Here is a 23,292-nt window from a genome sequence, read left to right on the forward strand (position 1 = left end):
GAACTAACCTCCTATGTGGGACCTTGTCAAAGGCCTTACTAAAGTCCATGTAGACAACATCCACAGCCTTTCCTTCATCTACTTTCTTGGTAACCTCCTCGAAAAACTCTACAAGATTCGTTAAACACGATCTACCACGCACAAAGCATGCTGACTATCCTTAATCAGCCCTTGGCTGTCCAGATACTTGTACGTATATCCGATCTCTCAGAACACCTTCCAATAATTTACCTATTACTGATGTCAGGTTCACCGCCTTGTAATTACCTGGTTTACTTTTGGAGCCTTTTTTAAACAACAGAACAACATGAGCTACCCTCCAGTCCTCCAGCATTGCACCCGTGGCTAAGGACATTTTAAATATTTCTGCCAGGGCCCCTGCAATTTCTACACTAGTCTGTCTCAAGATCCGAGGAAATATCATGTCAGACCCGGGGGTATATTTAAGGCAGAATTTGATTGTTTCCTGATTGGTCAAGACATCAAAGTTTATGGCAAGAAGGCAGGTGTATGAGGTTGAGTGGGATCTGGGATCAGCTAAGATAGAATGGTGGGGCAGACATGATAGGCTAAATAGCCTAGTTCTGCTCTTATGTCTTATGGTCTAAAATAGCTCTACAAAAGGTGCCTAGACCTTTAAACTGTAGCTTGTGTATATGTTCTCTTGCACCAAGTAACGAGTTAATGAATCTATACTTTCTATTGCTGCAATATCCCTCCTGTGGTGTGGTGATCAAAATTGTACTTAATAATCTTCATCTGGATTAACATAAGAACATAATAAATTGGAGCAGGAGTAAGACATCTGGCCCGTTGAGCCTGCTCCGCCGTTCAATAAGATCATGGCTGATCTGGCCATAGACTCATCTCTACCTACTTGCCTTTTCCCCATAACCCTTAATTACCCTGCTATGCAAAATCTATCCAGCCTTTTCTTAAATGTTCTTGTGTAATATGTAAAGATATCATTCCATTACTCATATTGGTTATTTTCTATAGCTATCTGTAACAGTTCCTATAGAACATAGCACAGGATCTGGCCATTTGGCCCACAATGTTCTGCCAAACCAGCTAAAAAAAACAATTCAAAAAGATCCAAACACTAATCGCTCCTACCTACTCCATGTCCATATTCCTCCATCTTTTTACATCCATATGCCTATCCAGATATCTCTTGAAAACTATTAACATATTTGCGTTTACCAGCATATAAGGCAGCACATTCCAGGCATCCATGACTCTGAGTAAAAAAAACTTACCCCTCACATCCCCCTTGAACCTACCCCATCTCACTTGCAATGCATGCCTTCTGGTATTTGACATTTCAACCCTGGGAAACGGATGCTCTCTGTCCACTCTATCTATGCCTCTCATAATCTTGTAAACCTCTATCGGATCACCCCTCAGCCTCCTACACTCCAGAGAAAACAATCTAAGTTTATCTAGCTTCTTGTGATAGTACATGCCCTCTAAATCAGGCAGCATCCTGGTAAACCTTTTCTGCACCCTCTCTGCAGTCTCAACATCCTTTCTCTAGTGGGGTGAATTGATCTGTATGCAATACTCCAAGTGTGGCCTAACCAGAGTTTTATGAAGTTGCAATCTAACCTGCTGAGTTATGAGCTTGGGGCACTCCCTATTTAGACACGCCTTTACTTTAGGAAGATCATAAGTTCAAAGTAAATTTATTATCAAGGTACATATATGTTAGCATATACAACCCTGAGATTCATTTTCTTGCAGGCATATAATAAATCCAATGACTGTAATAGAATCAATAAAAGACTGCACCAACTAGGTGTACAATCAGTGTGCAAAACACAACAAGCTGTGCAAATACAAAAATCAGGAAATAAATAACCAATATATATTGAGAACATGAGACAATGAGTCCTTGAAAGTGAGTCCATGGGTTGTGGTAACTTTTCAGTGATGGGTCAAGTGATATTGGGTGAAGATAGCCCCTTTGGTTCAAGAGCCTGATGGTTGAGGGATAATAACTGTTCCTGAAACTGGTGGGTGAGTCTTGAGGCACCTGTATCTTCTTCCTAATGGCAGCAGTGAGAAAAGAACATGTCCTTAGTGATAGAAGCCCTGATGGCAGATGCTGTTTTCCTGCGACAATGCTCCATGTAGATGTACTCATGGTGGGAATGCTTTACCAGAGATGGATTGGGCTGTATCCACTACGTTTTGTAAAGGTTTTTTTGTTCAAGGGCATTGCTGTTTCCATACCAGGCTGTGATGCATCCAGTCAGTGCACTCTCCACCACATATCTATAGAATTTTGTCAAAGTTTTAGATGTCATACTGACCTTCGTAAACTCCTGAGGAAGTAGAGGCAGTGCTGTGCTTCCTTTATATTTGCACATGTGCTGAAATAATAACACTGAGGAGTGTAATATTGCTGTCCCTCTCTACTTCTGAATCCCTGATGATTACTGGCTCATGGACCTGTGGTTTCTAATTGCATATCTATAGTGTTACACCCCCTTCTCTAAAATAAATGAAAACCATTTATCTGGTCCTGGACTGCATCAACCTTCTATGCCATTTTATTCTTTGCTGTTATTTTGCTCTTTTTAATTTTGGTAAGTATCCTCATTAGTAGAAAATCTGACAGATTAAATACTTAGCATTTCTCCTATTTCCTTATTCTCATTTATAGTACTACAATTATCCATTGTCAAGAAGTCAGATTTTTTTACTAACCTAATTAAAGCAATATGGGTTTCCCCTGCAATCCGAAGGTAGAGAGTTCCTATGAAACCGTTCGTAAGCCGAAATGTTGTAAAGTGAAGAAGCAATTACCATTTATTTATATGGGAAAAATTTTTGAGCATTCCCAGAACCAAAAAATAACCTAAATCATACCAACTAACACATAAAACCTAAAATAACACTAACATCTAGTAAAAGCAGGAATGATATGATAAATATACAGCCTATATAAAGTGGAAATATTGTATGTATGGTGTAGTTTCACTTTTCAAAATCGGGAAGACAGTGAGCTGAAATCTATTTGGAGAAAAAAAAAATTGGCACGTACATGCATGTGCACGTACATGTCTACGAACGTTCACGTATGTGCACACAACTGCCTGCAAAAGGCTTCACAGTAATGGTGGTCTTTCTCGGGGTAAAAACACGTATAAAGCGAGCGTCTTTTTTTCATAAAAGCGAAAATCCTCTTTGGTTAGCGAAAACAGGCACTAATGTAGGTCTTTCGTAACAGCGAGCTGTCGTAAAGCGAACGTTCAAAAAACGAGGCCCACCTGTACTGTGATTTTGATATCTCTGAGAAATTGCTCTCCATCCTTCCCTTATTTTCACAATTCTAACCTTTTTTATGCAATATCCTGCTCTCTACAAATCCCATACTTAAATTTTGTTTGTCATCCATGTAATTTGCACATCTAATGATTTCTTTTTACAGATGCATTTGAGGAAAATTGTAATTTTTTACTATAATTTTGAAATTATTACCTCATGCTGCCTCTTACTCCTTTTTTTAACATTTTCTGTTGTTTATTTTTATTGGCATATATTTGTTCTGTATCTCTTACTATCTCTTTTTTAAAATTAACACATTAATCTACAGTCAAATATGCTAATGAATCTATCACCTCAACCCAACTAGCTTCCTCCTAACCTTTGAGATCTTCTTTCCATTTTAATCACTCACTTTCATTCAATTTTGTCCTTTTTTTAAAAATGATAGTCCATTCAGTCACAATTAACCTACCGATTTACGCGATTACATTACACACTGCCAGGTGTTTTCTTTTCATCTTGATTGATAGATACTATCTTGATTCTAAAGGAAATTACCGCGTCACAGCAGCATTACAAGTGCACAGATATACAAATATTAGAAGAGGAATAGAAAGAATATAAAATAAGTTCCCACAGACAGTCTAACAGGAGGAGGTCATCACTTCCCTGGCTATAGCTTGACTCATTATAGAGCCTAACGGCCAAGGGTAAGAATGACCTTATACAGCACTCTTTGGAGCAGCGCAGTTTTCTTAGTCTGTTACTAAAAGTGCTTCTTGGTTCAGCCAAGGTGGCATGCAGAGGGTAAGAAGCATTGTATAGAATTGCCAGGATTTTCTGTAGGGTCCTTTGTTCTACCACATCCTCCTGTATGTCCTGTTTGACTCCTATAACAGAGCCAGCCTTTCTAATAAGTTTGTTGAGCCCGGTGGTGTCACCCATGTTGATGCCGTTGCCCCAGCAAACCATTGCATAGGAAATTGTACTGGGGACAGCAGACTGTTAGAACATGTGAAGGAAAGGCCTGCATACTCCAAAGGACCTCAGTCTCTTCAGGAAGTAGAGGTGACTGGACTTTCTTGTACATAGCCTCTGTGCTGGTGCTCCACTCAAGCCTGTGTAACCCCCTGGGTCGCCTCAGGCTCGCTCAGCTCGTTCTCGTCTAGGGGGAGCAGCCTTCGGCCCCGCCAAACTGGGTAATCAGCTGGTGTGGATGCTGTGTGATGTCCCCGCCTCGCCCAAAACCAGACAGTACACCATATGCGATTAAATGAGTACAATTTATAAAGGTTACTATAACTAAGTGATTAATAACGATACAGTATATATGAAGAGAAAATTAAAGAAAAGGCGCCAAACTTATCAAAGTCCAAACCACTTCGTGCACAACCGTTGGAGCTCAATTACTGAAGTCTTCTGGCCACCATTCGATCCCCTCCGAACTCCTCGACTCGCAGCTCAGGACCCTCCGAACTCCTCGACTCTCCAAACAGCTCAGGACCCTCCGAGTGGTCAACCAAGCACATCTAGCTTCATCCCCCCCCCCTCGGAGAATCTCCCGGCCTCGGACCCCCCTTTGGGGTCCGATCCTCGCCCCGCTTAGAGCATTGCGTCCTCTCTCTCGACCCCCTCGCGCCGATCTGCCCAAAAGCCCGTCAACAAAAGCTTACAGACTCAGAAGAAAGAACATTAATCCCCATTTGGTTTACAAAGGAATACCATTCTCGTTATCAGTAAATTAGCATTCCTGCTAGTTAACAAAAGGAAACCCTTTCCCAACAGTAACAAAGAGAAAAAAAGAAACCCCCTTTACACCTGTCATCCAGATCCACCCCCAGGTACTTGTAGGTTCTCACCACATCCACATCCTCACCATCAATAGTAACAAGGAGCAATGCAGGCTTAGTCTTCCTAAAGTCCATTACCATCTCCTTTTTCATTCTGGTGTTGAGCTGCAGATGATTCAGCTTGTACCATTTGATAAAGTCCTCCACCAAGCTCCTGTATTCATCCACCCGTTCTGTCAATAGGTGTATGAAGATGCACATTTTTGTAAGTTGTGTGCCTGTACTTCAGTAAATCCTTACTTGTTTTTCCATTTTCTGTATCAAGGATTCCCAACTTGGGGTCTGCAGATCCCTTGCTTCATGGGATTGGTCTATGGTATAAAAAAAGGTTGGGATATCAAAATACATAATTACAACCTTAAGTATTGATTCAGTACAGAATTAAATCATTTGGCCAGTTAAATGGTGGCTTTTTTTAAAGTCAGTTGGACTCAGTCCCATGCTTCTTTTTCTTGATCATTGTAAGTAATTCTGTTGCTGCTCATTCATCACTAGCTTTGCCTGACATCTGTAGCAGGGAAAATGCTAAAATCTGTTGTTAAGGAAATGATGACAGGGCATTTGCAAAGTAATAATCGATAGGGCAGAATGATTATGGACTTCTGAAAGGGAAATCATATTAGGAAAATTCTGTTAGGATTGTTTGTGGTTGTAACTTGACAAATAGATAAAGTTGAACTGATTGTCATGGTGGATTTGAAATTTCAGATCTCCCTGGATAATGTGCAACATGTAAAATTAGAGTGTGTGGTACTTAGGTAATATATGGTAATGATGAAGGATCAGTTAGTGAAACTGAAACAAGGTAGGAATAAACTGGTTCCAAAATTGTTTTGTTGATGGGAGGAATAGTATAATGGTTCATTTTTGGATTTGTGGCCTGTGAACACATGCCTATCTTTCAGTTGCCGTAGAAATAGGTGCTGAAGTTTGCTTGTTCACAAATTCCATCGATGAGGCAGATGAGTGCTCCAGTGTAATACTTACAGGTTTGTTGATGATTAAAAATATGGTAGCATTTCTGCCCTAAGAAAAATGCAGAGAATTCCGAGATAGGCTGAGAAGAAAGGGCAAATTAAGGACATGGCAGATGGAATAAAATTTGGAAAAGAAAGTGAGTATCTGCTATGGTTGGGGAAAAAAAGGAATGGCAATATTTTTAAAGTAGTGAGTGGTTGATGACTTGGGTGTTTGTATACAAATCACTGGAAGTCATTATGCAAATTCAGTATGCAGTAAGAAGTAAATTATATTTATTGAGAGAAGATTTAAGTATAAAGTTAGAGACATCTTGCTTGCAACTGAAATGCTGAGATCTAATCTCCCTGCCTTGGAGAGGTGAGACTTGTGATTGAGCGAATCTTCAGCAGATTGACTCATGAGATGCTAAGTTTGTCGTGGGACAGATTTACACTGAACACTTAGTTTAGAATAGTAAGAGATTACCTTGCTGAAACATAAGGAATGTCTTACTAGGCATGGTTGGGTTGATACAGAGTTGATGTTACAGCTGGATAAGGCGTCCTGCGTCATTGTTTCAAAATAACAGTTGAACCATTCAGCAGTAGTTTCATCACCAAGATTGTGAAGAATATTTTGAAAGCATTAGCTGATAGTACTGTGGAAAGAGTATGTACAAGCACACAACAATGTGATGCAAAGCATTAAGGGATTCAAGGGATTATAGTCCTAGTGGAGGGGAAAAAGAATTGGCTGTGATCTTATTTAGTGATGGAACAGGCATAAAAACCCAAATATTCTTCTCCTGTGTTTTTTGCACTACTCTCTTTTACCTGAAACATGGCTTCCTGGTACATCATTATTTGCTCCCTACATTATTTGCCTTGAGGAACGACCTAACATTTTGTTTTTTTGCTTCTCGTGCAGCTCCCACCATGTTGAGTCGCCTGTCAGACTTGGCAAAAGGAGTCAATACTGTGCTGCAAGACCTGTCTGGTGAAGATAGTGGAAATGAGATTAATGCCTCCCAAAGAACAGTGAGTCTGAGTCTAGCAATAATGTTAGAGGTAGTCGCTTGTATGAATTAGGTGTAATATCTCTAGAATACTTTCTGCTGCAAATTTTTCTTTTGTTTTAAGGATCTGTTTCAGGAGGAGGCTTCTCCGACTCTGCCTATGTCATAAGTAATATTGAGGTAATGTATATAATCAGAATATACTGGAGCAGTGATTATCCTCTTTGAATAGAATTAATAGAGATGTATGCACGGGTTAAGTTATCTCTGGAAATGAGGTAACAGTTTTCAAAGTTTCTTTGAGTTACCAGTGAGAGATGTTGCCCTGGAGGTGAGGAGGAATGTTAATATAAGTGAACAATATCCTCTTTGTTCGTATCACATACAGGACACTGATGGGTGTAAAGGGTATTATTAGGGACTATAAAAGGGTAAGGGGGTCGTGATGAAAGTGTATGCTCACTAAGCAAAAGTTTTTCATTAAATTTCCACCTGTGTGGGCTTAGCAAATTGCTGTCTGAAATGAATAACCATTTACTTTACAAGGGTGCATCAGATTCTGTGAACAAATGGCAATGCAGTGGGGAGAAGTTATGTAAAATGGACTATATTCTTTGGCGTTCTGCAGATTGAAAGTTCATTTTGAAGCATATTTGACTGTGGATACTGAGAGGCAATTTCCTTTATTAAAAAAAAACTAGGATCATGATCTCAAGATGACAAATTAACCAATAGGTTGAAAATTTTATAACTGGGAGTTATGAATATTCAGATTCTTTATCCCTCAGGTCTGTGGATGCTTAATCAGTAAATATGTTCCAAACTGGAAAGGCTTGAGGCCACTAAAGGAATTAAAAGTTAAAACTGGGGAACTAATGCAGAAGTCCAACTGTGCTTATTTGCTTCACTACTGCAATTTGTGTGCTATTTTTCTAATATTACTGTGTACACAGGGAAGTAAGAGGAGTATTAAACATTTGTCCAATAGGCTACACCCGTGTACTAATTGCTGGTTTGACCTATTCCCATTTTGAGCTATGGATTTGTGTTATGTAGGCGACCAGTCACCAGTCTGAGATGGAGACCGGTGGTGAGGTATCAGAAGATGTGATGGAGCGTCTTGCACATACAGAGCAGTTAGTCATTCAACTCAAGGAACTTGTACGTGAGAAAGACTTTCAACTTCAAAGTAAAGATGTTCAATTAAAGGTATGTTATGGTATTTATTTCTGATTTGGCCTGGAGTTACAACTTTTGGCACACCAACATATCCATTGCATTGCATTCTTGCCCTCTTTTACCCAGTCACTATTTTAGGTAAACCTATACACCTGTTCATTACTGCAAATATCTAGTCAGCCACTCATGTAGCAGGAACTGAATGCATAAAAGCATGCAGATGTGATCAAAGGATTCAGTTGTGTAGACCAAACAGCACAAGAAGGAAGAAATATGATCTAAGTCACTACAATTGTAGGTGCCAGACAGGTGGTTTGAGTATGTCAAACTGCTGATCTCCTGCTGACAGCAGTCTCTAGAATGTACAGAAAATGGTGTGATAACCAGTAAACCATTGAGTGAACGGCACCTTGTAGGTGAAAGCACCTTGTTAATCAGAGAGGTCGGAGGAGAATGGCCAGATGGTCCAAGCTGACATAGAGGCAGCTGCAACTCAAATAGCCATGCATAACAACAGTGTTGTACAGAAGAGCATCTCTGAATGCACATGGGTCGAACCTTGAAGTGATGGGCCACAGCAGCTGAAGACCACAATGGGTTCCACTTCTATATTATAATGTGGCCACTGACTGGGCCACTTTATTGGGATCTCTTCTGGGGAAGGTATGACCCATACAAAAGAGACGGATTACACCTGAACCTGAGAGGGACAAATGTTCTTGTGGGCAGGTTTGCTAGAACTGTTGGGGAGGTTTAAACTAATTTGGCGCAGGATGGGAAACTGAATGATAGGGCTGAGAATGGGGCAGTTGGTATACCAGCAAAAGTAGTGTCCAGTGAGACTGTCAGGAAGGAGCAGTAGATGATAGAGCAAAATTGCAGTCAGTGGGATTAGTTGCAATATAATGGGGACAAAATTGAAAAGGGTGACAAACACATGACTGAGAGTGTGCTATTTGAATGGATCCAGTATACAGAATAAGGTAGATGATCTTGTAGCACATTTGGAGATTGGCAAGTATAATGTTGTAGGGATCACTAAGTCACAGCTGAAAGAAGATTGTAGTTAGGAGGTTCACAAACAAGAGAAAATCTGCAGATACGGGAAATCCAAAGCAACACGCAAAATACTGGAGGAACTCAGCAGGTAAGGCATCATCTGTGGAAAAGACTAAACAGTGGACTTTTCAGGTTGAGACCATACATCAGGATTGGAAAGGAAAGGGGAAGAAGTCAGACTAAAAAGGTGGGGGGAAGGAAAGAAGAAGGGTAAGGTGGCAGGTGTTGGGTGAAACCAGGAACTGGAGGGGTGGGGCGGTTGAAGTAAAGAGCTGATGATTGGTGAAAGAGATAAAGGGCTGGAGATGGAGGAATCTGATAGGAGAGGACACAAGTCCATGGAAGAAATGGAAGGGGGAAAGAGCACTAGAGGGAGTTGATGGGCAGGTAAGATCATAAGCTGAGAGAGGAAAACAGGAATGGGGAATGGTGAAGGAAAGGGATGGAGGTGCAGTTACTGGAAATTTGAGAGGTTGATGTTCATGCCATCAAGTTGGAGGTTACCTAGATACAAAATAAAATGATGCTCTCCATAAGATAAATGGGAGGCTAAAATCCAAGGATACACGTTGTATCCTAAGTACAGACAGGGAGGCAGAGGAGGTGGTGTGGTTTTGTTGATAAAAGATGGAATCAAATCCTTAGAAAGAGGTGACATTGGGTCAGAAGATGTAGAATTGTTGTGGGTGGAGATAAGGAACTGCAAGAGTAATAAAACCCTAGTCGGAGTTGTATACAAGCCTCTGAACAGTAGCCAGGCTGTGGGCTACAAGTTTGAAGGGAGATAGGAATCACTTCTTTTAACATTGTATGTGAATGATTTGGATGATGGAATTGATGGCTTTGTGGTTGAGTTTGTGGACAATACAAAGATTAGCGGAGAGGCAAATGGTGTTGAGGAAGCAGGGGAGGCTGCAGAAGGACTTGGACAAATCAGGTGTATGAGCAAAGAAGTGGCAGATGGAATTGCAGTATTTGGAAGTTGATGGTTATGCATTTTGGTAGCTGGAATACAAAACGTAGACTATAAACACAGAGAAAATTCACAAATCTGAAGTACAAAGGGACTTTGGAGACCTCATGTAGGGTTCCCTAAAGGTTAATTTGAAGGTTGAGTTGGTGGTGAGGAAAGCAATGGGATGTTAACATTCATTTCAAGAGGACTAGGATAAAAAACAAGGGTGTGATCTGAGGCTTTATAAGGTACTGGTGAGGCCTCATTTGGAGTGTTATGTACAGTTTTGGGCCTCTTGTCTAAGAAAGGATGTTCTGACATTGGAGAGGGAATGAAAGGCTTATCATGTGGGGGGGGGGGGTTGTGGAATATCATTGAAACTGATTAAATGTTGAAAGGCATTGAGTGGATATGGAGAAAATATTTCCTAAGAAGGGGAGTCTAGGACCAGAGGGCACATTCTCAGAATAGAGACGTCCATTTAGATTGGAGATGAGGAATTTCTATAGCCAGAGGGTGGTGAAACTGTATAATTGTTACAGGTAGCTGTGGAGCCCAGGTCATTGGATTTAAGGCTGAGTTTAATTGATTCTTGGAACATCAGAGAATGAAAGGTTATGGAAAGACTATAAGATATAGGAACAGAATTAGGCTATTTGGCCCATCAAGTCTGCTCTGCCATTTCATCATGGCTGACTGATTTTTTTCTCTCTCTCTCAGCCTTAATCTCCTGCCTTCCTCCTGTATCCCTTCATGCCCCGATAAATCAAGTATCTATCAACCTTTGCCTTAAATATAGATTTAAAACTTGGCCTTCTCAGCTGTCTGTGGCAAAGAGTTCCACAGATTCACCACTCTCTGGCTAAAGGAATTCCTCCTCATCTCCATTCTAAAAGGATGCCCCTCTATTTTGAGGCTGTATCCTCTGGTCTTAGACTCACCCACGATAGGAAGAATCCTCTCTACATCCACTCTATCAAGACCTTTCACCATTTGATAGGTTCCATTGAGGTCTCCCCTCATTTTTTTGAATTCTAGTGAATACAGACCCAGAGCCATCAAGCACGATTCATATGACATGCCATTCAATCCTGGAATAATTTTCGTGAACCTCGTTTGAACCTTTCCAGTTTCAGCACATCTTTTCTAAGATAAGGGGACCAAAACTGCTCATAATACTCTAAGTGGGGCCTCGTCAGTGCTTTATAAATTACATCCTTTGTTTTATATTCCAGTCTTCTTGAAATAAATGCTAACATTGCATTTGCTTTCCTCACCCCAGACTCAACCTGCAAATTAACCTTTAGGGAATCCTACACAAGGTCTGCCAAGTCCCTTTGCGCCTCAGTTTTTGTATTTTCTCTCCACTTAGAAAACAGTCCTTTCTTTACCTCTGCCAAAGTACATGACCATACACTTCCCGACACTGTATTCCATCTGCCATTTATTTGCCCATTCTCCTAATCTGTCTGTCCTTCTATAGCCACTCGACTTCCTCAAAACTACTGCCCTTCCACCTGTTTTCATATCTTCTGTGAACTTTGCAACGAAGTCATCAATTCCATCATCCAATCGTTGACATGTAATGAACAAAGCAGATGAGTATCATGAACAAAGTGGATGAGCTTAGAGCATGGATCAGTACTTGGAGCTATGATTTTGTGACCATTACAGAGACTTGGATGGCTCAGGGGCAGGAATGGCTACTTAGAGTGCCAGGCTTTAGATGTTTCAGAAAGGACAGGGAGGGAGGCAAAAGAGGTGGGGATGCGACACTGCTGATCAGAGGTGGTGTCATGCTGCAGAAAAGGAGGAAGTCTTGGAGGGTTTGTCCACTGATTCTATGTGGGTGGAAGTTAGAAACAGGAAGGGGTGAATAACTACTGGGTGTTTTTTATAGACTACCCAATAGTAACAGTGACATCAAAGATCAGATGCGGAGACAGATTCTGGAACGATGCAATAATAACAGGGTTGTTGTGATAGGAGATTTTAATTTCTCTGGTATTGATTGGCATCTCCCTAGAGCAAGGGGTTTAGATGGAGTGGAGTTTGTTCGGTGTGTTCAAGGAGGCTTCCTGACACAATTTTGTAAATGAGCTGACAGGAGGAGAGGCTGTACTTGATCTAGTATTGGGAAATGAACCTAGTCAGGAGTCAGGTCTCTCAGTGGGAGAACATTTTTTGGAGATGGTCACAATTCCATCTCCTTTCCCATAGCATTGGAGAGATATAGGAACAGACAAGTTAGGAAAACGTTTATTTGGAGAAAGGAGAAATACGAAGCTGTCAGGCAGGAACTTGGAAGCATGAATTGGGAACAGATTTTCTCAGCTAAATGTACGGCAGAAATGTGGCATATGTTCAGGGGATATTTGCTTGGCATTCTGCATAGGTACGTTTCAATGAATGCAGGGAAAAGATCCATGGTACAGGAACCATGGTCTATAAAGGCTGTTAAAAATCTAGTCAAGAAGAAAAGAAAAGCTTATGAAAGGTTTAAAAAAACTCAGTGATGATAGTGATCTAGAAAATTATAAGGCTAGAAGGAAGGAGCTTAAGAATGAAATTGGGACAGCCAGTAGGGGACCAGAGAAGCCTTGGTGAGCAGGATTAAGGAACACCAAAGCATTCTACAAAAATGTGAAGAGCAAGAGGATAAGACCTAAGAGCATAGGACCAATCAAGCGTGACAGTGGAAAAGTGTATGGAACCAGGGGAGGTAGCTGGGGTACTTAATTAATACTTTGTTTCAGTATTCACTACAGAAAAGAACCTTGGCAATTGTAGGGATGCCTTACAGCGAACAGAAACACTTGGGCATATAGACATTAAGAAAGAGGATGTGTTGGTGCTTTAGAAAAGCATCAAGTTGGTTAAGTCTTAGAACCATAGAATACTACAGCACAGTACAGGCCCTTCAGCCCACCCATGTTGTGCCGACCGATATAATCCTTAAAAAAAAGTACTAAACCCACACTACCCCATAACCCTCCATTTTTCTTTCATCCATGTGCCTGTCCAAGAGTCTCTTAAATACCCCTATTGTTTTAGCCACCACCACCATCCCTGGCAAGTCATTCCGGGCACTCACAACCCTCTGTGTGAAAAAAACTTACCCTGATGTCTCCCCTAACCTTCCCTCTCTTAATTTTGTACATATGCCCTCTGGTGTTTGCTGTTGGTGCCCTGGGAAACAGATACTGACTATCCACCCTATCTATGCCTCTCATAATCTTGTAGACCTCTATCAAGTTCCCTCTCATTCTTCTACGCTCCAAAGAGAAAAGTCCCAGCTCTGCTAACCTTGCTTCATATGACCTGTTCTCCAAAACAGGCAACATCCTGGTAAATCTCCTCTGCACCCTCTCCATAGCTTCCACATCCTTCCAATAATGAGGTGACCAGAAATGAACACAATACTCTTAAGTGCGTCTCACCAGAGATTTGTAGAGTTGCAGCATGACCTCTGTACTCTTGAACTCAATCCCCCTGTTAATGAAGCCTGGCATCCCATAGGCCTTCTTAACTACCCTATTAACCTGTGCAGCGACCTTGAGGGATGTATGGATTTGAACCCCAAGGTCCCTTTGTTTATCCACACTCTTAAGTAACTGACCATTAATCCTGTACTCAGTTTTCTGGTTTGTCCTTCCAAAATGCATCATCTCACACTTGTCCAGATTGAACTCCATCTGCCATTTTTCTGCCCAACTGTGCAGCCTGTCTATATCCTCTTGTAACCTTCGACCACCTACAGCTCCATCCACAACTTCTCCAATCTTCGTGTCATCTGCAAACTTACTCACCCATCCTTCCACCTCTACATCCAGGTCATTTATAAAAATCACAGATAACAGGGGTCCCAGGACAGATCCCTGCGGCACTCCAATAGTCACCGACCTCCAGGCAAAATACTTTCCTTCCACAACTACCCTCTGCTTTCTTCCTTTAAGCCAATTTTTTATCCAAACAGCCAAGGATCCACTTATCCCATGCTTCTTGACTTTCTGGATGAGTCTCTCATGAGGGACTTTGTCAAGTGCTTTGCTAAAGTCCATGTAGACCACATCCACTGCCCTACCCTCATCAATTTCTTTTGTTACCTCTTCAAAAAACTCAATCAGGCTCGTGAGGCATGATCTTCTCTTCACAAAGCCATGTTGACTATCCATGAGTAGACTGTACTTCTCTTTATGCTCATAGATCCTATTCTTAAGAATCCTTTCCAGTAGTTTGCATACCACCGACGTAAGACTCAGCGGTCTATAGTTCCCAGGTTTCTCCCTATTACTTTTTTTTAAACAAAGGAACTACATTTGCCATTCTCCAATCCTCCGGCACTTCCCCTGCAGCTAAAGAGGATTCAAAGATCATAGCTAATGCTCCAGCGATCTCCTCTCTCAATTCCCACAACAACCTGGGGTGTATCATATCCGGCCCTGGGGATTTATCTATCTTAATGTTTTTAAGAAGATCCATCTTCCTTAATCTCCACATTGTCCAGCACACAGGCCCGCTCTACTTCGACCTCATCCTGATCAAGATCCTTTTCATTTGTAAATACTGAAGCAAAGTATTCATTTAGGACCTCCCCAGCCTCCTCCACCTCCAAGCACATGTTGCCCTCTTTATCCTTTAGCGGTCCCACCTTCGTTCTCGTCATCCTCCTATTTTTCACATACGCATAGAACGCCTTGGGGTTCTCCTTAATCCTACGTGCCAATGTCCCCTTCCAGCTCTCCCAAGTCCTTTCTTTAGCTCCTTCCTGGCTACCCTATATTTCTCATAAGCCCCTCCTACTTCCTGCTTCTTATATCTAACATATGCTTCCTTTTTCCTCTTGACGCGTTGCCTCATATGTTTCGTCAGCCACGGTTGCCTTTTCCTACTATTTTTTCTTGCCTCAGTGGGACAAACCTATCCTGAACCCAGCTCAAGTGGTCCCTAAACTTCTCCCACATTTCTTCTGTGCCCTAACCTTTTGAACATCTGTTTCCAATTTACTCTCGCTAGTTTCGGCCTCATCCCTTCAAAGTTAGCCCTTCCCCAGTTAAGCACTTTGCCATTTCGTCTGATTTTATCCCTTTCCATAGCTATGCTGAAGCTAAGGGAGTTATGGTCACTCTCACCAAAATGCTCCCCCACCAAGAGGTCTGTCACCTGACCAGGTTCATTACCCAGAACTAGATCCAGTATAGCCTCTCCTCTCGTAGGCTGGTCCACATACTGTGTCAGGAATCCTTCTTGAACACACCTAAGAAATTCAGCCCTATCTATCCCCCTTGCACTCAGGAGGTGCCAGTCAATATGAGGGAAGTTGAAATCACCCATAACTACTACCCTGTATTTCCTGCACCATTCTAAAATCTGCCTGCTTATCTGCTCCTTGGTGTCCTGAGGGCTATTTGGGGGCCTATAGACTACTCCCAGCACAGTGATTGATCCCTTCCTATTTCTGACTTCCACCCAGACTGACTCCATGGACAATCCTTCTGCAGTGTCCTCCCTTTCTATAGCCGTGATACTACCCCTGACCAGCAATGCCACTCCCCCCCTCTTTTCTACCTCCCATCCTATTCCTTTTAAAACACCTGAACCCCAGGATCTGCATCATCCAATCCTGCCCTTCCTCCAACCAAGTTTCTGTAACGGCCACAACATTGTAGTTCCACATACGAATCCATGGTGTAAATTCATCCTCCTTGTTCCTAATACTCCTAGCATTGAAATAGACACATTTCAACCCCTTTAACTGTCTACAATCATGTTCTTTCCCCTGCCTGTCCTTCATCAACTCAGGACTCTTAGCGTCATGCCCTTGTCCTTCTACCTTAATCCCTACACTCACATTCTGATTCCCACCCCCCTGCCAAACTAGTTTAAATCCTCCCCAACAGCTCTATCAAACCTGCCCATCAGTATATTGGTCCCCCTGGGATTCAAGTGCAACCTGTCCTTTTTGTACAGATCACACCAGCCCCAAAAGAGGTCCCAGTGATCCAGAAATCTGAATCCATTCTCCCTGCTCCAATCCCTCAGCCATGCATTTATCCTCCACCTCATTCTGTTCCTATTCTCACTGTTGCGTGGCACAGGCAGTAATCCCGAGATTACTACCTTTGAGGTCCTGCTTTTCAACTTCCTTCCTAACCCCCTGTAGTCTTCTTTCAGGACCTCTTCCCTTTTCCTACCTATGTCATTGGTACCAATATGTACCACAACCTCTGACTGTTCTCTCTCCCACCGCAGGATATCTGGGACGCGATCAGAAACATCCCGGACCCTGGCACCTGGGAGGCAAACTACCATCCGATTTTCATTCCTGCGTCCACAGAATTGCCTGTCTGATCCCCTGACTATATATAGAGTCCCCTATCACTACTGCCTTCCTCTTCCTTTCCCTACCCTTCTGAGCCACAGGGCCAGACTCTGTGCCAGAGGCATGGCCACTGTCGCTTCCTCCAGGTAGGCTGTTCCCCCCAACAGTATTCAAAAAGGAGTACTTATTGTCAAGGGGTACAGCCACTGGGGTACCCTCTAGTACCTGACTCTTCCCCTTCCCTCGCCTGACTGTGACCCATTTCTCTGTCCCCGTGTTTCTTTCCTGCATCCACAGAATTGCCTGTCTGACCCCGTAACTATAGAGTCCCCTATTCCTTGTGCCATCTTCCTTTCCCTACCCTTCTGTGCCACATGGCCAGACTCTGTGCCAGAGGGGCGGCCACTGTTGCTTCCTCCCGGGAGGCCGTCCTCTCCAATGGTACTCAAACAGAAGTACTTATTGTTAAGGGGGACAGCCACAAGGGTACTGACCCTTGTATCTAGTATCTGACCCTTATAAGCCTGATTGAAGTTTTGAGGGTGTGACTAAACACCTTTTTGAAGGTAAAGCAGTAGATGTAGTGTATATGCACTTCAGCAAGGCATTTGATAAGGTACCCCATGCAAGGCTTATTGAAAAAGTAAGGTGTCATGGGATCCAAGGGGACCTTGCTTTTGGATATAGAATTAACTTGCTCACAGAAGGCAAATAGTGGTTGTAGACAGCTATTCTGGGACCCCTTCTTTTTGTGAGTTTTGTAAATGACCTGAATGAGGACGTGGAGGGATGGGTTATTAAATTTGCTGATGACACAAAGGTTGGGGGTGATTTTGAGAGTATGGAGGGCTGTTAGAGTTTACAGCGGAACATCGATAGTTTGCAAAAATGGGCTGCGAAGTGGCAGATGGAGTTCAACCCAGATAAGTTTGAAGTGATTCATTTTGGTAGGTCAAATATGATAGCAGAATATAGTATTAATGTTAAGACTCTTGGCAGTGTGGAGGATCAGAGGGATCTTGGAGGATCAGAGGGTTCCTGATTCCATAGGACACTGAAAGCTAATGTGCAGATTGAACATGTGGTTCACAAGGTATATGGCGTATTGGCCTTCATCAACTGTGGGATTGAGTTCAAGAGCTGAGAGGTAATGTTATACCTGTATGGGACCATGGTCAGACCCCACTCTTTTCTGGTCACCTCACTACAGGAAGGACGTGGAAACTATAGAAAGGGTGCAGAGGAGATTTACAAGGATGTTGTTTGGATTGGGGAGCATGCCTTATGAGAATAGGTAGAGAGCTTGGCATTTTCTCCTTGGGAGTGACGGAAGATGAGAGGTGACCAGATAGGGGTGTATAAGATGATGAGAGGCATTGATCATGTGGATAGTCAGTGGCTTTTTCCCAGGGCTGAAATGAGTATCACGAGAGGACACAGTTTTAAGGTGGTTGGAAGTAGGTATAGAGGAGATGTCAGGGGTAAGTTTTTTACATAGAGAGTGGTGAGTGTGTGGAATGGGCTGCCGCTGAGGGTGGAGGAGGTAGATATGATCAGCTCTTTTAAGAGACTTTTGGATAGGTACGTGGAGCTTAGAAAATTAGAGGGCTGTAGGTAAGCCTAGTAATTTCTAAGGTAGGGACATGTTTGGCACAACTTCGTGGGCCAAAGGCCCTGTATTGTGCTGTAGGTTTTCTATGTTTTCTATGTTTTTTTAAGTACCCTGAGACCTCATCCTTAATAACCGATTCTAACATCTTTCCAACCACTGAGGTCAGACTAACTGGAAAATTGCAAATGTCTCTCCACCGTTCAAGAAGGGAGAGAGGCACAAGAAAGCAAACTATAGGCCAGTCTTCCAGAATTATTTGATTCTTAAACAGTCATTTCTAATGCCTCCATGATCTCTTTAACCACCTCGTAGAATTCTGGGATGTACGCTATCTGGTCCAGGTGACTTATCTGTCTTCAGACCATTGGTTTCCCAAGAATCTTCTCTCCTAGTTACCGTAACTTCACACACTTCATGCCCCCTGACACCAGGATTTTCCACCATAACACTAGTGTCTTCCTCAGTGAAGACTGATGCAAAATACTTATTCAGTTTGCTGCTAATTCATTATCCCCCATTACCATCACTCCAGTATCGTTTTCCACTGGTATCTACTCTTGCCTCTACCTGAAGAAACTTTTGGTATCCTGTTTAATATTATTGGCTAGCTTACTTTCATATTGAATCTTTACCTTCTTAATGACTTTTTCCGTTGCCTTCTCTAGGTTTTTAAAAGCTACCCAATCCTCCAAATTCATATTAATTTTTGCTCTAAAACATAGAAAACCTACAGCACAATACAGGCCCTTTGGCCTACAAAGCTGTGCAAAACATGCCCTTACCTTAGAAATTACCTAGGGTTACCCATTGCCCTCTATTTTTCTGAGCTCCGTGTACCTGTCCAGGCGTCTCTTAAAAGACCCTATCATATCTGCCTCCACCACCGTTGCCGGCAGCCCATTCCACGCACTCACCACTCTCTGCGTTATATAAAAAAACACTAACCCCTGACATCTCCTCTGTACCTTCTTCCATGCACCTTAAAACTGTGCCCTCTCGTGCTAGCCAGTTGAGCCCTGGGAAAAAGCCTCTGACTATCCATAAGATCAATACCTCTCATCATCTTCTACACATCTATCAAGTCACCTCTCATTCTCCATCACTTCAAGGACAAAAGACTGAGTTCACTCCACCTATTCACATAAGGCATGCTCCCCAATCCAGGCAACATCCTTGTAAATATCCTCTGCACCCTTTCTATGCTTTCCATATCCTTTGTGTAGTGAGTAGACCAGAACTGAGCACAGTACTCCAAGTGGGGTCTGACCAGGGTCCTATATGGCTGCAACATTACCTCTTGGCTCCTAAACTTAGTCCCTTGACTGATGAAGGCCAATGCACCATTTACTTTCTTAACCAGAGTCAACCTGTGCAGCAGCTTTGTGTGTCCTTTTGACTTGGACCCCAAGATCCCTCTGATCCTCCACACTGCCAAGAGTCTTACCATAAATACCATATTTTGTCCTCATATTTGACCTACCAGTATGAACCACCTCACACTTATCTGGGTTGAACTCCAACTGCCACTTTTCAGCCCAGTCCTGCAGTAACCTCATGACAGCCCTCCACACTATCCACAACACCTCCAACCTTTGTGTTATCTGCAAATTTACTAACCCATCCCTCTACTTCTTCATCCAGGTCATTTATAAAAATCGTGAAGATTAGGGGTCCCAGAACAGATTCCTGAGGCACACCACTCATGACTGTCCCTCATGCAGAACATGGCCCATCTACAACCACTCTTTGCCTTCTGTGGGCAAGCCAGTTCTGGATTCACAAAGCAGTGTCCCCTTGGATCCCATACCTCTTTAGTTTTTCAATAAGCCTGGCATGGGGTGCCTTATCAAATGCCTTGCTGAAATCCATATACACTACATCTACTGCTCTACCTTCATCAATGTGTTTAGTCACATCCTCAAAAAGTTCAATCAGGCTCGTAAGGCACTACCTGCCTTTGACAAAGCGATAGTACTATTCCTAATCATATTATGCCTCTCCAAATGTTCATATGTCCTGTCTCTCAGGATCTTCTCCATCAACTAATCAACCACAGAAGTAAGACTCACTGGTCTATAATTTCCTGGGCTATCCCTACTCCCTTTCTTGAACAAGGGAGCCACATCCGCAACCCTGTAATCCTCCGGAACCTCTCCTGTCCTCATTGATGATGCAAAGATCATCGCCAGAGGCTCAGCAATCTCCTCCCTTGCTTCCCACAGTAGCCTGGGTACATCCCATCTGGTCCCGGTGACTTATCCAACTTGGTGGTTTCCAAAAGCTCCAGCACATCCTTTTTCTTAATATCTACATGTTCAAGCTTTTCAATCCACTGCAAGTCATCCCTACAATCGCCAAGGTCCTTTTCCATAGTGAATACTGAAGCAAAGTATTCATTAAGTACCTCTACCATCTCCTCTGGTTCCATACACACATTTCCACTGTAACACTTTATTGGTCCTATTCTCTCACGTTTTATCCTCTTGCCCTTCACATACTTGTAGAATGCCCTAGTCAACGGTGATCAACCCGATGTAATGAAACAAGTACCACAGTTGATTCTTTTCCGCCTTTATTAGTAGCAAGCTACGAGAGAGAACATTCCATCTGCACTCACAGAGAGTCAGACACTGGAAGTCTCTATCTAAGGATAGAGATACAGAGTTTTTTATACCATCTTTGTCTCGAATGCCATCAACAGTGATAGTCCAAGATAAAGGCCACTTAATCACCTAAAACAAAAGTAAGCATACTTGACAAAGAACACTTAATCACATCAGACAAAGGTAATCAGAAAAGAGTATAGATTGTTACATCCTGCAAGTGAGACAAGGAGTCAGCAGGACAGATTGAACCTTTAACATCTCAATACAAAAGAACAGTCAGATCCATAGAAACATAGAAAATAGGTGCAGGAGTAGGCTATTCGGCCCTTCGAGCCTGCACCGCCATTGAGTATGATCATGGCTGATCATCCAACTCAGAACCCTGTACCTGCTTTCTCTCCATACCCCCGATCCCTTTAGCCACAAGGGCCATATCTAACTTCCTCTTAAATATAGCCAATGAACCGGCCTCAACTGTTTCCTGTGGCAGAGAATTCCACAGATTCACCACTCTCTGTGTGAAGAAGTTTTTCCTCATCTCGGTCCTAAAAGGCTTCCCCTTTATCCTTAAACTGTGACCCCTTGTTCTGGACTTCCCCAACATCGGAAACAATCTTCCTGCATCTAGCCTGTCCAATCCCTTTAGAATTTTATACGTTTCAAAAAGATCCCCCCTCAGTCTTCTAAATTCCAGTGAGTATAAGCCTAGTCGATCCAGTCTTTCTTCATATGAAAGTCCTGCCATCCCAGGAATCAATCTGGTGTAGACTACTCAAATAGAGCAGAATTTAATAATTTAGTTAAGAGACTTCACCAAAATTAGGAAAGGAGTGTAAAGAATGTCCTGCCTTATCTCCACCTTTTGTCGAAACCAAAAGGTGTGAAAATTTAGGTGACATCTTCTTGTGGGTTTCGTAAGTTTATAATCCTGATTTTCACTGAAGCAGTTATGAAACATTATTCAAACATACTGCAGTTACAGACATAGTCTAGAGCTAACATAGACCCAGAGCTAAAATTTAAACACAAAATGAAAAGGTGTGAAAAGTCAGGAGACAACAGCTGCTCAAACTGCAGCCATTCTTAAGCCAGAATACACAGACTCAACCTTAACCATTATTTACAGGAATCTGAGACTCCCCAATTCCCTTAAAACTATATCACCTTGGGGTTTTCCTTAATCCTGTCCGCCGAGGCCTTCTCATGGCCCCTTCTGGCTCTCCTAACTTCATTCTTAAACCCTTTACTGTCAGCTTTATAATCTTCTAGATCTCTATTTTTACCTAGTTTCTTGAATCTTTCGTAAGCTCTTCTTTTTGCCTTGACTAGTTTTACAACAGTCTTTGTACACCATGTTTCCTGTACCCTACCATCCTTTCCCTGACTCATTGGAACATATCTACACAGAACCCCAGGCAGATATCCCCTGAACATTTGCCACATTCCTTCTGTATGTTTCCTTGAGAACATCTGTTTCCAATTTATGCTTCCAAGTTCCTGCCTGATAGCCTCATATTTCCCCTACTCCATTAAATGATTCCCTAACTTTTCTGTTCCTGTTCCTCTCCAATGCTCTCCAAAGGAGATAGAATTGTGATCACTATCTCCAAAATGCTCTCCCATTGAGAGACCTGACAGCTGACCAGACTCATTTCCCAATATCAGATAACCATATAACCATACAACAATTACAGCATGGAAACAGGCCATCTCAGCTCTTCTAGTCCGCGTGGAACGCTTACTCAGCCCATAACCCTCCATTCCTTCCCTGTCCATATACCTATCCAATGTTTTTTTAAATGACAATATCAAAACTGCCACTACCACTTCTACTAGAAGTTCGTTCCTCACAGCTGCCACTCTCTGAGTAAAGAAGTTCCCCCTTGTGTTACTCCTAAACTTTTGCCCCTTAACTCTCAACTCATGTCCTCTTGTTTGAATCTCCCCTACTCTCAATGGAAAAAGCCGATCCACATCAACTCTATCTATCCTCCTCATAATTTTAACTACCTCTATCAAGTCCCCCCCTCAACCTTCTACACTCCAAAGAATAAAGACCTAACTTGTTCAACCTTTCCTTGTAACTTAGGTGCTGAAACCAGGTAACATTCTAGTAAATCTCTGTACTCTCTCTATTTTGTTGACATTTTTCCTATAATTCGGTGACCAGAACTGTACACAATACTCCAAATTTGGCCTCACCAATGCCTTGTATAATTTCAACATTACATCCCAACTGCTATACTCAATGCTCTGATTTATAAAGGCCAGCATAGCAAAAGCTTTCTTCACCACCCTATCCACATGAGATTCTGCCTTCAGGGAACTATGCACCATTATTCCTAGATCACTCTGTTCTACTGCATTCAAAGCCCTACCATTTGCCATGTATGTCCTATTTGGATTATTCCTACCAAAATGTAGCACCTCACACTTATCAGCATTAAACTCCATCTGCCAT

General features: G+C 42.3%; 1 protein-coding gene across 3 annotated transcripts in view; it reads left to right on the forward strand.

Annotated features, from left to right (window-relative positions):
* LOC132403566 (golgin subfamily B member 1-like) overlaps positions 1–23,292 on the forward strand; it is a 206,314-nt gene that overhangs the window by 29,837 nt on the left and 153,185 nt on the right. For 2 of the 3 annotated variants that reach the window (XM_059986962.1, XM_059986960.1), the window contains exons 2-3: positions 7,011–7,120; positions 8,155–8,307. In XM_059986962.1, the coding sequence (XP_059842945.1) occupies positions 7,019–7,120; positions 8,155–8,307 (255 nt within the window). In that variant the 5' untranslated portion in view covers positions 7,011–7,018. Of the gene's footprint in view, positions 1–7,010; positions 7,121–7,222; positions 7,279–8,154; positions 8,308–23,292 lie in introns of those variants that run through there. The other variant, XM_059986961.1, reaches the window with a different exon arrangement.

The sequence above is a fragment of the Hypanus sabinus genome, chromosome 13 (assembly GCF_030144855.1).
Source record: "Hypanus sabinus isolate sHypSab1 chromosome 13, sHypSab1.hap1, whole genome shotgun sequence".
In the NCBI taxonomy this organism is placed as follows: domain Eukaryota; kingdom Metazoa; phylum Chordata; class Chondrichthyes; order Myliobatiformes; family Dasyatidae; genus Hypanus; species Hypanus sabinus.